This window comes from Desmodus rotundus, chromosome 3, assembly GCF_022682495.2.
Source record: "Desmodus rotundus isolate HL8 chromosome 3, HLdesRot8A.1, whole genome shotgun sequence".
NCBI classification, from domain to species: domain Eukaryota; kingdom Metazoa; phylum Chordata; class Mammalia; order Chiroptera; family Phyllostomidae; genus Desmodus; species Desmodus rotundus.
The window spans coordinates 152,537,170-152,550,244 of NC_071389.1; the positions used below are offsets into that span (position 1 = coordinate 152,537,170).

At 46.2% G+C, this 13,075-nt stretch overlaps 1 protein-coding gene across 1 annotated transcript in view; it reads right to left on the reverse strand.

Annotated features, from left to right (window-relative positions):
- Window positions 1-13,075, reverse strand: part of SCN8A (sodium voltage-gated channel alpha subunit 8) — a 205,563-nt gene that overhangs the window by 21,432 nt on the left and 171,056 nt on the right. The window contains exons 17-21 of the mRNA XM_071221042.1: window positions 11,622-12,092; window positions 11,024-11,141; window positions 10,368-10,522; window positions 7,324-7,497; window positions 1,770-1,892 (exon numbers count right to left, since the gene is read on the reverse strand). Coding sequence (XP_071077143.1) covers window positions 1,770-1,892; window positions 7,324-7,497; window positions 10,368-10,522; window positions 11,024-11,141; window positions 11,622-12,092 — 1,041 coding nt within the window. The remainder of the gene's footprint in view (window positions 1-1,769; window positions 1,893-7,323; window positions 7,498-10,367; window positions 10,523-11,023; window positions 11,142-11,621; window positions 12,093-13,075) is intronic.

Sequence of the window (13,075 nt, forward strand, 5' to 3'; positions counted from 1 at the left end):
TCACAGCTGGGGAATGTGGAGCATCACAGGCACCCAGCTTGGGTACAATGTTGCAAATATTGTCTTCAACAGACTTTTTTAAATTCTGTTTTTCATCACCAAAACAAATTATCAACTTCATAACAAAACTAGAATTATATATGTATATAAAAAATTTAACCCCTCCCGACTGAAGTGGGAAGGTGAGGGAAGGGAAGAGCATTTTAATCCTCTTTTCAATGGTACCAGGGTGACCTAAAAGCCCGAGTCTTCTGCAGAGCGCTGCTCCCTGCAGTTGGCCTGAGCATAACAATGATGGCCTCACACATTCCGAAATCTCCCTGAACTGTGGGACAGAGACTAGAATCCCAAGTCTTGTTTTGCTTTTTAAATTAAAATAAATTTATGCTGCTGTGGAACTGACCTGCCTGCAGATGGCTTTGGGTGGGTCGCAGAAAGCTTGCATTTAGTAAATCAAACTGTGACTGTGCTACAGAAGAAACACAAATTTGTTGCAAAAAACATTTGTGTGAATCAACTAAAATAATAGTCCCAGTGAAATTTCATCTTTCTGTACAACTGTGGGTCTCACCACAGACTAGTGGCCCGGGGTCACAGATGAGGAATGAATGAAGCCCTGGTGTTTAGCTTCTCCAGTTAGTCTTGCTCATGTGGACTAACTACTGCAACGGTGTGATTTTTACTCCTACTTTCTGATATTCACACATTTAAAGACATGTCCTCTGGTTTGCTCTCCTGCATGTATTCAACATCGGAATTGAAATGAGTTTTTTGGTCTCGCTGAGTGTAACAGACCTCTCTGACTACCACAGGACAACTATTACCACCAAAAGCCAGCTGCCCACTTGATTTTAGGAAATTGACTTTTAGTGTGTGTGTGCACATGTGTACACACCCACACCATTTGTATGTTTTTTAAATCAAGAGAGATGGCAAAAAGGCACCGAAAGAGGGAGCCTCATTTCTGGTTGGTAGGGTGACAGCACCTTGCACGTTTGGTATTTGGGTGGAGTGTCACCAAAGCAGGAATAGCAGGTATCAAGAAATTTCAAGAGAACTAGCTGATACTCTTCTAGCATCACACCTGGTGGTTTCTTTGGCAGTGTTAGGGCAGGGGGTCATACAGCGTGGGCAGAGGGGTAGGGGGTGAGGAGGAAAGCTTTGCTGTCAGACAGTGGCTGCCAGTCCTTACGGGACTGGGCTGAGAACAACAAGGTGCAATAAGAGGAATCAGAATAGAAAGAAAAGCATTTCTTTTCCCAGGGCCATGCCAAATTCTGCTCCACCCCAATCTCAGGCCTGCCGTCATGTCTTTAAGCCCCGTCTCAGCTACTTTCTCAGTGACCCCAAGGTCACAGTCCCCACCTGGCTGATGGCCCTACACAGGACTCTCCCTGCCTGTGGCCTCTGCTTTTCAGTGGGTTTCTGGGTTACAATTCCCCTTCTTTGCACCTGGTGATTCTCCCTATTAAGTCAATAGCCCAGAAAGCTGCCCCAAGTGCTACAGGTAAGCCAGGCCAAATGAGAATAGCCAATGTTAACATGTTCTGCGATGGCATGTTGCTGGGGGTGGGGCCGGTATTAATGTGATGAGGCAGCTTAAGGCAACTCCCTTCGCACGGGTTGGGTGCGGGAGAGAGTGGAGGATCAAACGGCAGCTGCATCACAGGGTTTGGGCTTGAATGACCTTTCCACCATGTGATCAGTTCTAGCATGCTTAAACAGTTTCCACTGGCATGCAGAAGGATCAGCGGCTCTTAGTATCTTACCCTCATCCCTTCAAATCGTGATAAGGCTCTTAAGGGTCTCAAAGCTCTTAGGGTCCTAAGGGACTTTATGGCACCTAGTTCCGAGTAGCCCAGGGCATTAGCTATAAGGCTGACTAAAGAGACCTACACGGAAACAGAAGAGAAAAACAAAAACAAAAAAGGAAACAAAAAAAAAGAAAAGAAAACAGAGGTTCCAGAGTGTTAGAACAAAGCCCCTAGCCCTGATTATACAGGTTGGGCCCCCCAGGTAAAGGAAGTGGGTAACACCAGCTGCCTACTTCAACTTGGACTCAAACGACCTGGAAGGAAAGGAGGTTGAGAGAGGGAGAAGAAAAAACACAAAGGGAAGAGAAAATTGCAAGAGGGCGGTAGACAAACACACAAGTTGGAAAAGGGAAGAGGTTGAAGGGAGCGGGAGAGAATGAGGAAGTTCCATTGGAAGAAGAGGAGCCTGAACAGATGACAAAAACCTTACCCTCAACCTTTACAGTCTCTGCAGGTCCCAGAAGTTCCCATTAAATTAAGCCAGACAAATTTAATGGTACCTATGGAAAAGAATACAGATAAATACACATACTCCACCCAAGCTGCCCCCTCCTCAGCTCATTCACCAGGGATTTCCAACAGGGACAAGCTCTCTTACTCCTGGGTGACAAGATGCCATTTGTTTGAGAATTCGATGAGTCACTACATCAACAAAGGACACATTCAGTAAGTACCACAGCTGACTTTACAGTTCCCACACAGAAAAGACCCAAATGGAGAGACTTGACAAATTTTGACTCTATGAGGACTCACTTGGTGATCCTTCTATTTCTCACTCTTAACTATAACACTCCTTCCATCGTTTAACTCCACCCATGACTCCTTCGTGGCCGTGAGAACTTGGGTGGGTCTGGACAATGGCTTCCATGCCTTTCCTTATAATCCCCAGAACAGCCCCAATTAACCTGGCTTCAGGCCTGTCCTTTCCAGGCCAATCTTCCATTTTCTCATCATTACAATAACAGCTGGAAAGATTCTTGGAAGAATTTAAAAATTTTTATTTTATACGTGAGGAAACTGAAATGCATGTACAAGGCCCATATACCTAACACACGAGAATCTGCCCAGTATTGCATCAGTAGGCCCGAAGCTAGGATTAGACCCACACTTCTGATTCCCAGGCCAGAGCTCTTTCTTCTACCCACAGACCACCTCTTCCCTACTGGCAGGTTAGATTCCAATATCCCCACAGAAGATTGCGGGTATCGGAACAAGCCAGAGGGAACTATACTGGCGCACTCAGGAGAAGTATGCAGGTCTCTAGGCCTAGCGTCATGGTCAAATGCTTTCCCGCTCTTCCGGAGACAAACTCACTTGCTCTACCTGCGTCCTCAGAGCAGTTACCACGAGGATCCCTTAACATTGGGTACTAACCACCTACACCTACAGCTGTGCCTGACTTGAGACCTGAAAATACCTTTAGCTGATCAAATCCTAGAATAGTTGGGCTCTGGGCTTCTTGGAGCAGTCTTTCCTTGGTTCTGGGACAGGTTAAGATGTTCCCATCAACAAATTCCCTCTCCTAGGAAGTGGTGGTTACAGATCTGCTCAGCATGGCTTGATACTTTAAAGCAAATTTAGAGAAAAAAAAAAAACTCACAACTTAGTTTGTTTGTTGCTTTTCATCTCTATCTTTAATTCTGTATCTCTGAGCTGCACAAAAAAACTGTTTTTACATGAAGATATTTATAATTGAGCAGCAGGACTGGTGGCAGGTAGGAGCAGAAAGTCAGTGACCTAGGGAGGGTCAGAAATGAGGAGACTTAAAAGGTTTCAGTCTTAAGAAGAGGTGTGAGCCTTTATCTGTGCATGTACTCATAATCCATCAACACAGGTATTTTCTCAGGAATCCTAGGCTGTGTCCAAAACAGATATGGAATTAAATGCTGCCCTATTAGGCTATTCATATTCTTTAAAGGGTACATGTTTCAGAGTGGAATTTCTGCCTAAAACAAGGGCCTCAAAAGCCTTATCTAGAACACAGTAGCAGAAAGCAATCATTTTGCTTCCATCTGTCATGGCTGCTAAGGCATGGAGATATCTTTTGCCCACTATTGCCAAATACAGCAAACTCTTAAACACAAATAAGCTAAAATCGCCAGATTCTTTGCAAGATCTTAATAGGTACATCTCAAGGCAAGTTATCCCATCCCAGTAGAGTCCCTGAGTTCTAAATGCCCCTTATTAGCTTTTTCCTATGAGACTGTGCCAGGGAGACCGCAAAAAAACAAGCTTTCCATGACTGTTGGCCCCTACAAAGCAAGAAGACCCCCAGCTCTTTTTTGGGACAAGATGCCATTTGTGAGTATAACTTATCTGATGACAAATAGACCTAAACTGGGGACAAGGTACAAATGCCAGTCCAAAGGTTGGCTCTAAACATCGCTGAGAGATAATCTGTGCTTGACTGGTCAATCTGGCCATGGTCAATGGGGATCCTCTCTGGGTTACTCCTTAGTAGCTGAGGACTTCCTTACAGTCCTCTGAGCCTCCACGGAAAACTCTCACTGGAGATAATCAGAACATTGCTTAAAGTTTACTTTGAGGAAAGATTCAAACCTGAAAAAAAAAGGAGTTGAGAAGTCAAAATTCAGGGTATCTATGGCTTGAAGGCATGGAAAAAAATGGGAAGACAGTAGGTGACTTTTTCAAAATGATGTGAACATTTCAAATAGAGACTATTTTGGCAGTCCGAATTCAGGATGAGGTGAGTGGTCTCTGAGAGTTCCCATTCCGGGAAATGGCATGCTGGCTGATGGGGCAAATTCCCTGGAGAAAAGACAACAAAATTCTTTTATAGGACAAGACTTCCAGTGCAGTCCAGGACCTGAACAAAATAAAATGTTGTCTCTGTCTGGGAACCTGCATGGCTTATAAATAAAGAGAATTAACCTTATAAATTATCCCATGATTCTAACAAGTAGTCATAACACTTTACAGGGCAATAAGGAAGAAGGACAATTCATTAGGGAAACAAACGTGGTGATGAATAAGAGATTCCGATAGTGCTCACGGGTGGATGAAATGAAGAGTCTCTCAGAAATAGTGCTAAATTAGGACTTAAAAAATTTATGCTGCTTGATAATCTAAAATGCTAAGGGCAATAGACAGTTTACCCAAAAGGACAGTGAAAACTCTCCTTTCAGATCCAGCGGTCCAGCTGTCAGTCTAAGCCTTACTCTCCATCCACAACTCAAAAGTGACAGCCGGGGCGGCCATGGTGCAGACTGGGACTGCCCCTACTGCGTACACCCTCCTTCTGCTGTGGTTACTTGTGCCAGCGTCTCATCTCTTCAGGCCCTCGGAAGTGCCCATGTCTTCTACTCTCTGTAGCCCCCACCACTCGTGGCAGCAGGTTTTGCACGTTGTGGGTGCTCAGTAAACATTTGATGTGTGAAGACTAAATGCACTGTTCTGAGAGAGGTCAACAGAAGGGAGGGGCCTGGAAGGGTCTTGCTTCCAGAATGCTAGATTACCGTGAGCCTGAATCAGGCCACAGAGGCCCTGCAAGGCAGTGTAAGCTCCCCAGCTCCCCTGGGACTCCCTATGGCTCCTGGGACAATTCTACACGGAGAATGCTATTTGTTTACTAATAACTGGTACAGAGGTGTCCTCAGGAGCCAGTGTCAGGCCCCACAGCAATGTAAGAATGCAGCAACTCCCCAAAGCTGGAGGGATTTATGGATTATTGTAAATTGGCTACATACCTGTCTTGTGCTTTTTACTTCCCTGCCACCTAGTATACAAAGTGGTAAAAATGCTTGCTAAATAAATGGTGGTATGCAGAATTGTCAATGCTTTTAGCAGCTTATTTGGGTACTAGAGGGATGTGAGAGACCTGATCGATATCCTAGAATTCTGGGGTTGCTCAGCCCAGAGAGAAGAGGAAGAGAGTCGTGGTTCAGGTTAGGGTGAACAGTGGAGGCAGCAAAAGTCATGGTGGGGAGATCTGTTCCAAATCACAGCTTCCCTAGGGTTGTTGGGAGTGTGGTAGTGGACGTATCTGTCTCGGTTCTTGGAATGCCCAAAAGATGAGGGGCTTTTAGGACTCTCATAGCTGTGCTACCTGACTCTCAGGGGTCCCCAGGAATTACAGTGAAGTGAAGACTCTATGGCTCTTCCCTGTGCTTTAGAAAGAGAGCTGGCTCACAGTTACTCTAGTTCGCTTGGCCTTATCCCCAACTCATTCCTTAATTCTTAGAGCTCAAGTTTTCATCTGTGGGGGGCGGAGGCCCTTCTATCACAAGGTGCTTATCAGCAGTTGCCAAAGAGGGTGCTGAAACCTCTTGCTAGGAGGGTCTCAGGCTGGCACCACCCATTTGGTTCACTTTAAGGCAAAGGGTGCTCTCCTCACCTATTTAGGCATCTCCCCAAAAGCTGGCTTTCTGAAATGGGGAATGCAAATGGCAGCACAGTGACAGCCCTTGGAAGGAGTCATTAACCTTGGAGGGTGCAGACGCCTTGTAGGGAAAGGAATGCATTTACAGCAGAGCACATTGCTGCTGTAGGGGGCGGGGCTCCTCTTATTCAAGGAAGAGATTTCCGTGCTGCTCTAGCCTAGAACCTGGAAGCGTTCATTCTACAGGTAGTTTACCATACAGTCAACAAAACCTAGATTCTGAAAGTACCAACCCCAGCCTCCAAATGCTCTACTTTCTTAGCACTTCTCAGCCATCAGCAGGAACTGAATTCTCCACAGGTCCTGGTCCTGCCAGGCCCATTCACCCTTTCTCCCAAATGCTGATTTGGCTGGGGGAAAAAGAGCTTTAGTTATACACAGAATAAGGGACAATCACCATGGTTAGAAAAGTGAACAAGGAACAAGTGCTGGTGGGGTGAGAAATAGTCACAGATGATGCAGCTGCTATCCTGAAAAATAACATGGGGTTGCCTTGGAGATGGTCCTGGAACCTGGAGGGAAAAAGAACTTTCTTAAGTTTGATCATCACTGTGGAAATGGCAATGTGTGGGAAGAAGGGGCTTTATTTTGGTGTGAGCTCCCCATCTCCCTGAGAGACGGGTTCAGATTAGTCTGGTATGAAGATGTGGGTTGGATGGAAGCGTCCATGGGAATAGTCAGCAGGAGAGCAGACCTAGTTCCCCCCCTCAACCTGCATCCCAGCAGCACCCATCCCATTCTTTCACCCCCCCACCTGGCAGCAGAAAGAGGACATCCTGCTGTTTAGGGACAAGAGCCTTCTTGTTCCCAGCCTAAAAACAAGGGTCTTTGACACCAGTGATTTCACTTCCCATCCCTAATTTCTGAAACTTCTAAGCCAATCCACCAGGGCAAAGAGCTGGTTGGTCAGTCCCCGGAGCAAAAGCAAGGACTTCAGAGTCCCCTTCCCAAAGATCTGACTGCTCTGAGGGTTACTTTATGCAGACCTGCGTCGATCTACATCTTGTCTTATGCCCCGGGCCCCAGGCAACTCCAGCCATTAGAGGAAGAAAAACCCCTGTTTTTGTTTTCCTGCTAGGAAGGGTGGGAAGTAGAAAGCAGGACACGTACAGCCACAATGAGGAAGTCCAGCCAGCACCAGGCATTGGTGAAGAACTTGACGAAGCCATAGGCTGTCCACTTTAGCAACATCTCCAGTATGAAGATGTAGGTAAAGACTTTGTCGGCGTACTCCAGGATGGTACGAATGGTCTTCCTCTGCTCAATGTAGATGTCCTCGAAGGCCTGAAAGAGAGGCAGCAGCTGCCTATAGTGCCGAAAGGTAAACGAGCAACACTGGACATACTGCCCTCCCGGCAGCTCCTCCCACCTGGGGCGGGCCTATCATCAGCTTCCTGTCTCTCTCTTTACTCCCCAGCTATACGTGGCTTAAAAAAAAACCAAAAACAACCCTCAAAGTTTTATTGAGATCTACCATCCAATTCAGCGATCTGAAGTGTATAACTCAATAGCTTTTAGCACATTCATAGTTGTGCATTCGTCACAATTTTAGAATATTTTCCTCACCCCAAAAAGAAAGCCCACACCCGCTAGCTGTTGCCCTCCAGTCCATCTCCTCCTGGTCCTAGGCAACCACTGCTTTCTACCTCTACAGACTTGCCTACTCTGGACACTCGATAGGAATGAAGACACATAATTTGCGGTGCTTTGTGACTGGCTTCTTTAACTTAGTAGAATGTTTTCGAAGATCCATACTGCAGCATGCACCAGTATTTCACTTCCTTTTATTGATGAACAACACTCCAATGCACGGCTATACACATTTTGTTTATCTTTCATCAGTGATGGACATCTGTGCTGTTTCTACTTTTTGGCTATTGTGAAAATTGCTGCTCTGAACATCTGTGTCCAAGGTTTTATGTGGAGATTTTTCATTTTTCTAGGATATAAACCTAGAAGTGGAATTGCTAGATCACATGGTAACTCTATGTTTAATATTTTGAGGAAATGCCATACTGTATTCCGAAGTGGCTGTGCCGCTTTTTAACATTCCCATCAGCATTGTGTAAGGGTTCCAGTATCTTCACATCCCTGCCAACACTCAATGTTTATATGACAAAATCTTTTCTCAGCCCCTGACATCACAGACACAGGTCTCGGAGGGTCACAGGGCAGGGAGACACTCGGGTGAAAAAAATCTTAGTACTCCTTTTGTTCTCTGGAATTCCTGAATGAGGCAATTCCTTGACACGAAGGTGTGAGCGTGTCCATGTGTGGAGTGGTGCTAAGGGGAGAGAACGCCTACAGTACGGGGAAAAATGGAGGTGGAAAAAAAATGCCTTGATGTACAATGGGAGGTGCTGGCTCTGAATAGTTCCAGAAGGACAGAATTGGGCTGCCTGCGGACTCGTGTTCTGGAGTGGAGGCACATGAACGTCAGCTGCTCCAGCTCCATCACTGGGCGGTGGTCACAGAGGACACGGGATCACAGGCCTCAGGGTCTTGGTACAAATAAACCCCCAGTGAAAACAGCAACAGCTTCCATGTTGTCTCCCCTTGGCTCCATTTGTGGAAATCCATTGTATAACCCAACGTACGTGAGATACCCAGGACCAATCTTCATGTCGCTGGAGGCTCATATCCCCTCCCTCGGAGGCCTCGTCACAACCACATTCTAGTCTTTTCTTGGACATTTTAGCTGTGGCTTCATTTTGCTATTCTTAAGTTGCATGCCTACTATTTCACAGGGTCTCATGTACTGAGCCAAGTATCCCATTTTATGCAATTAAGATAAATAAAAAAATATCAAAGGTGAGTAGTAAACAAAGTTTAAGACATTTATTTCACTACTGCTTTTTCTGTCGAGATGGGAAAGAGAAGAATCAAAGGATGGGGCATGTTCCCTGCTATTTTTGGTTTCTGTTTACTAGATTTGAAGAAGGATAACAATAATAACACAGCACCTTTCTCCAACCACGGGTCCTAGTCTGACCCTCCCTTCCTCCAGGCAGAGACCAGGCTGTCTGCCTTTCTGGTGCCCCACAGTGCCCCAGGACGCAGGGAGCTAGCGCCTGTTGATGCAGTAAATGACTCAGGGGCAGGCTGGACAATGGCTCCCCTTCGCTCAGACCACGGATACCAAGCCATCTTTTTTGGCCTCCTGCTTTTGTGCTGGCACTTCCTGACATACACCTGGTCCTTGGAATCCTTGGGCTCTCTTTTACCACATATTACTGCCTGCTTCACCCTCTCTTAGGCTCCTACCTCACACGCCAGCAAACTTCTCAAGTCAGTGGCAGGATCTTTAACACTGACTTTGGGGTTTCTCTCTTGTTATCTTTTTTGCTTCCAGATTAAGCTTTGATTCCACACCCACATGAATGTGTCCATATTCTTTAAAAACATTTCAAAATTCTGCATTCACTTTTCCCTTAATTAAAAGAAGAAAAACATGTGGCGTTTCTAGTCCCTGCTGCCCTCAAATCTACTCAACTAGGAAAGGAGCTCCCTCATTCCAGACCCTGTCCAGGTCTCCTCAGTCCAATCCAGCTAAAAGGGAAAGCAAGTGCCAAGGTAATGAGTTCCAGCAATGGGGGAACCTGTGTGTTCAGCACCATGTAAGCCACACTAATTAATGAGCACTTACAACCACAAGAATCTAAGTGACCCGTGTACCAGAGATCTAACTCTCTAACTATCTGCTAATGCCACAGGTTCTCGAAATCCAGTAGGGTGTGGGGAGAGAGGGGTTGGAGGGACACAACCTCCCATATACCTTGGGCAACTGAAAAGTAAAGAGCAAGAGATTTGGGATCTTAGGTGAGATAGGGAAGCTCATTTCAGGAAGTTACTTAGATTGGTGCAAACCAAGCAGTGAAGACACCTGGTAATTTGTCCTCTCATCGTGATGAAAAGGAGGTCTTAGGGTTGAGAGTAATAGTGCTGACTCTAAAGATCAGCATGTGGACAAGTGTGGATTCTTATCTCAAAGGCTCAAACACCAGCCCAAAGCATGTCAGTAGACCGTATCTTTGGGTCCACAGCCAGTCTATGTTCTCAGAGAAATTGATCTTAGGCCCCATGCAGTTTTTCCCACTAGTTCCTATAAACCCTTCCCCAGCCAATCCCTCATCATATTCTCCCCTGGACCTCACCAGGGCGCCACTGCTGAGCAGAATCATGAAGATGATGAAGGTCTCAAACCAATTGTGCTCCACAATGAGGAAGCAGGTTTTCCGCAGGATCCACCAAGACTTGCCTAGCCCTTCTTCAATGTTCACCTGGCAGCACTTGAATCGCTGGACACAACCTGGCACCAGCGGGAGAGGCAGGTCAGACCGTGGGTGCATGCCCCACCCAGCCCTGCCCTCTCCTCCATCTCCCAGGCCCCACCAGGTGCTGCCCCAGCACACAGCCCGGAGCACAGTGGATGAATCAGAATGTCTGATTCAGTCATTGAGAGGGTTACAGGGCCAAGGCTATGCTGCAAGGCTACCAGGGCCATCTAGAGGTGGGAAGATGTACTATGAAGAAGCAGTGAGGGAGGAGAAAGGGGTAGTCAGAAGCCAGACAGAGCCATGACAGAAAAGGCCTTCCTAATGGAAGTTTCTGGACTGACACCAAGAGAAGGTGGACAAAGAGAAGCTAGAGAACAGTCTGAACAGGGAAAACAGCATCAACTGCCCTCAAAATGATGAGGTGGGGAGCAAAGTTCTTGAAGACAGCCACTGAGCTCTGTCCTCTCGTCCAACCACTGTCCCTAGCTGACACAGTCTGTAAGCAGTACAAACGGCCCGCGGCCTCCCCTCACCTTCTGTGAAGCAAGCGTCTGGATCCAAGTATTCCTCAGGCTGCTCCACAGGGACTTCTTCTACTTCTGGTTTGATATCAATGGTGCTTCCTTCAGAGGAGCTAGTATCATCCAGTTTCTAGATATGCAAGGAAAAGGGAGGTCAAGAGACTGCACGGCGTGTCCATTCTATACTGACTATTCCACTTCTGGTATGGACGTGCTAGCTTTAAGTCTTTTCTACAATTCTTACTAGAAACTCATATGGGAAAACAACTACCACAGGGCTTCAGTCGGATGTAACTGAAGCCCACTCACAGATGACGGTGACCCTGAACAAATGTGGCTACAGGCTGGTCTCAGGGATACAGACAGCTCAGACAGATGAATGGCAGGAAGTACTTGAGGGTTTATGCTGACCTAGATGATCTAGAAGTGATGGAGATGGATCCAAGAACGTCTAGGTCATCTAGGAAGGGCCTAGAATGACTATAGGAGATGAGTTGGCTATTCCAGAATGTCTCTGCTAAGCCCATAGCTGAACCAATCTCGGGAGCTGACAGAGCCCTTTTTGCTCTCACACAGGATCAACACACTAGTTTCTAGGCTGGGACCTTACATCTTTGCTGCCTTCAGGATCTGATTCGCTGCTAACATCCTCTGTGTTGACGTTCTCAAAATCGGACTCGCCTACAGCAATGGGCACCCGCACAGTTAAGTTGGGGTTGTTGATAAAGGACATGTGGTCCTCATCAATGATGTACTTCTCCACGCTGCTGCCAATGCCACTGGTGGTGCCATTGCCATTCTTCTGGAAGTCGCCATTCCGGTGGATGTCTGCACCAGTGTGGTTGGCAATGCAGTTGGCCTTCTTTTCGTATAGCTCGTCCAGTGGTTTCACCTCGTCAGCCTCCCGCTGCTTGAAGTGGGCCTGCATGAAGGCCCGCACTTTCACTTTGGTCCAAGCCACACCCTTCTTAATCCGGATCACTGAGATCTGCAGGTTGTTCATTTCCCCATCGTCATCCGTGGCTGCCAGATTGTCTGCACTGAAGGAGCTCAGGAGCAAGGCCAGAAACAGGTTCAGGACCTTAACGGTAGCATTAGAAAGGAGAGTGAAGGTAGAATGGTATTAGGGAAGTTACTCATTAAACTAGGAAACCGGAAGCCCATAAGTGACAAATTCAAGAATTTCTATTGTGTTTTGTTTGGCCCACATACTGTTTTAAATGCTTATGTTATTATGTTAGCACTTTGACTTTTGTTTGTAATATAAGGCATTTAGCACCTCCTTCCTTGGTTCTTTTATAGCTTTACACATACATATATTCCAAAATATGTTACCATACATATAATAAAAAATATGCAGAAAAAGCAAAGGCTGTATCCATTTGGGAAGAAAATCCCCCCAAATAAACCCCAAAAGTGGATACGGATTATTGGGGAAGATCAAAGAGTGCATAGATGCCATGAGCTCATGAGCAGTAGTGCCCACTCACGTGCCTTAAAGGATCCATGTTAGAAAAAAACTAGGCTTGGAGAGCCATACTTTCATACAACAAATCAAGAAGGTAGAACTGAAATATACAAGGTCTGTCCCGAAAAAGTCCAGCTATTGTTAATATAATGAGACCAGTTTGCACGGCTTCAATGTAACCTGACAGCCAAGGAGAGTGGACTGGGTGCGCATGTGTGAACAACGACGATTTCACTGTACTAGTCAGTGGGGGGTGGTAGATGCCATTGAATCAATGTGTGCACTGCATGGCTGTTGCATTCAAAATGACTGAGCGAATAGATCAACAAATCTGCATCACATTTAGCATTAAGCTCGAACATTCCTCTGCGGAAATTATTGGGACGATTCAGAAGGCTTTCAGGGATGATGCAATGAGCGCAGCACAAATAAAGGTGTGGCACAGATGCTTCAAAGATGGTGGAGAACCTGTTGAAAGTGGTCCACGTTCTGGAAGGTTTGCAACAAGCAGAACACCTGAGAATGTTGAACATGTAGAGACTACAATCAACAAAGATCAGCAACTGACAGTGTGAGAAAAACAAGCTGATCTGGAT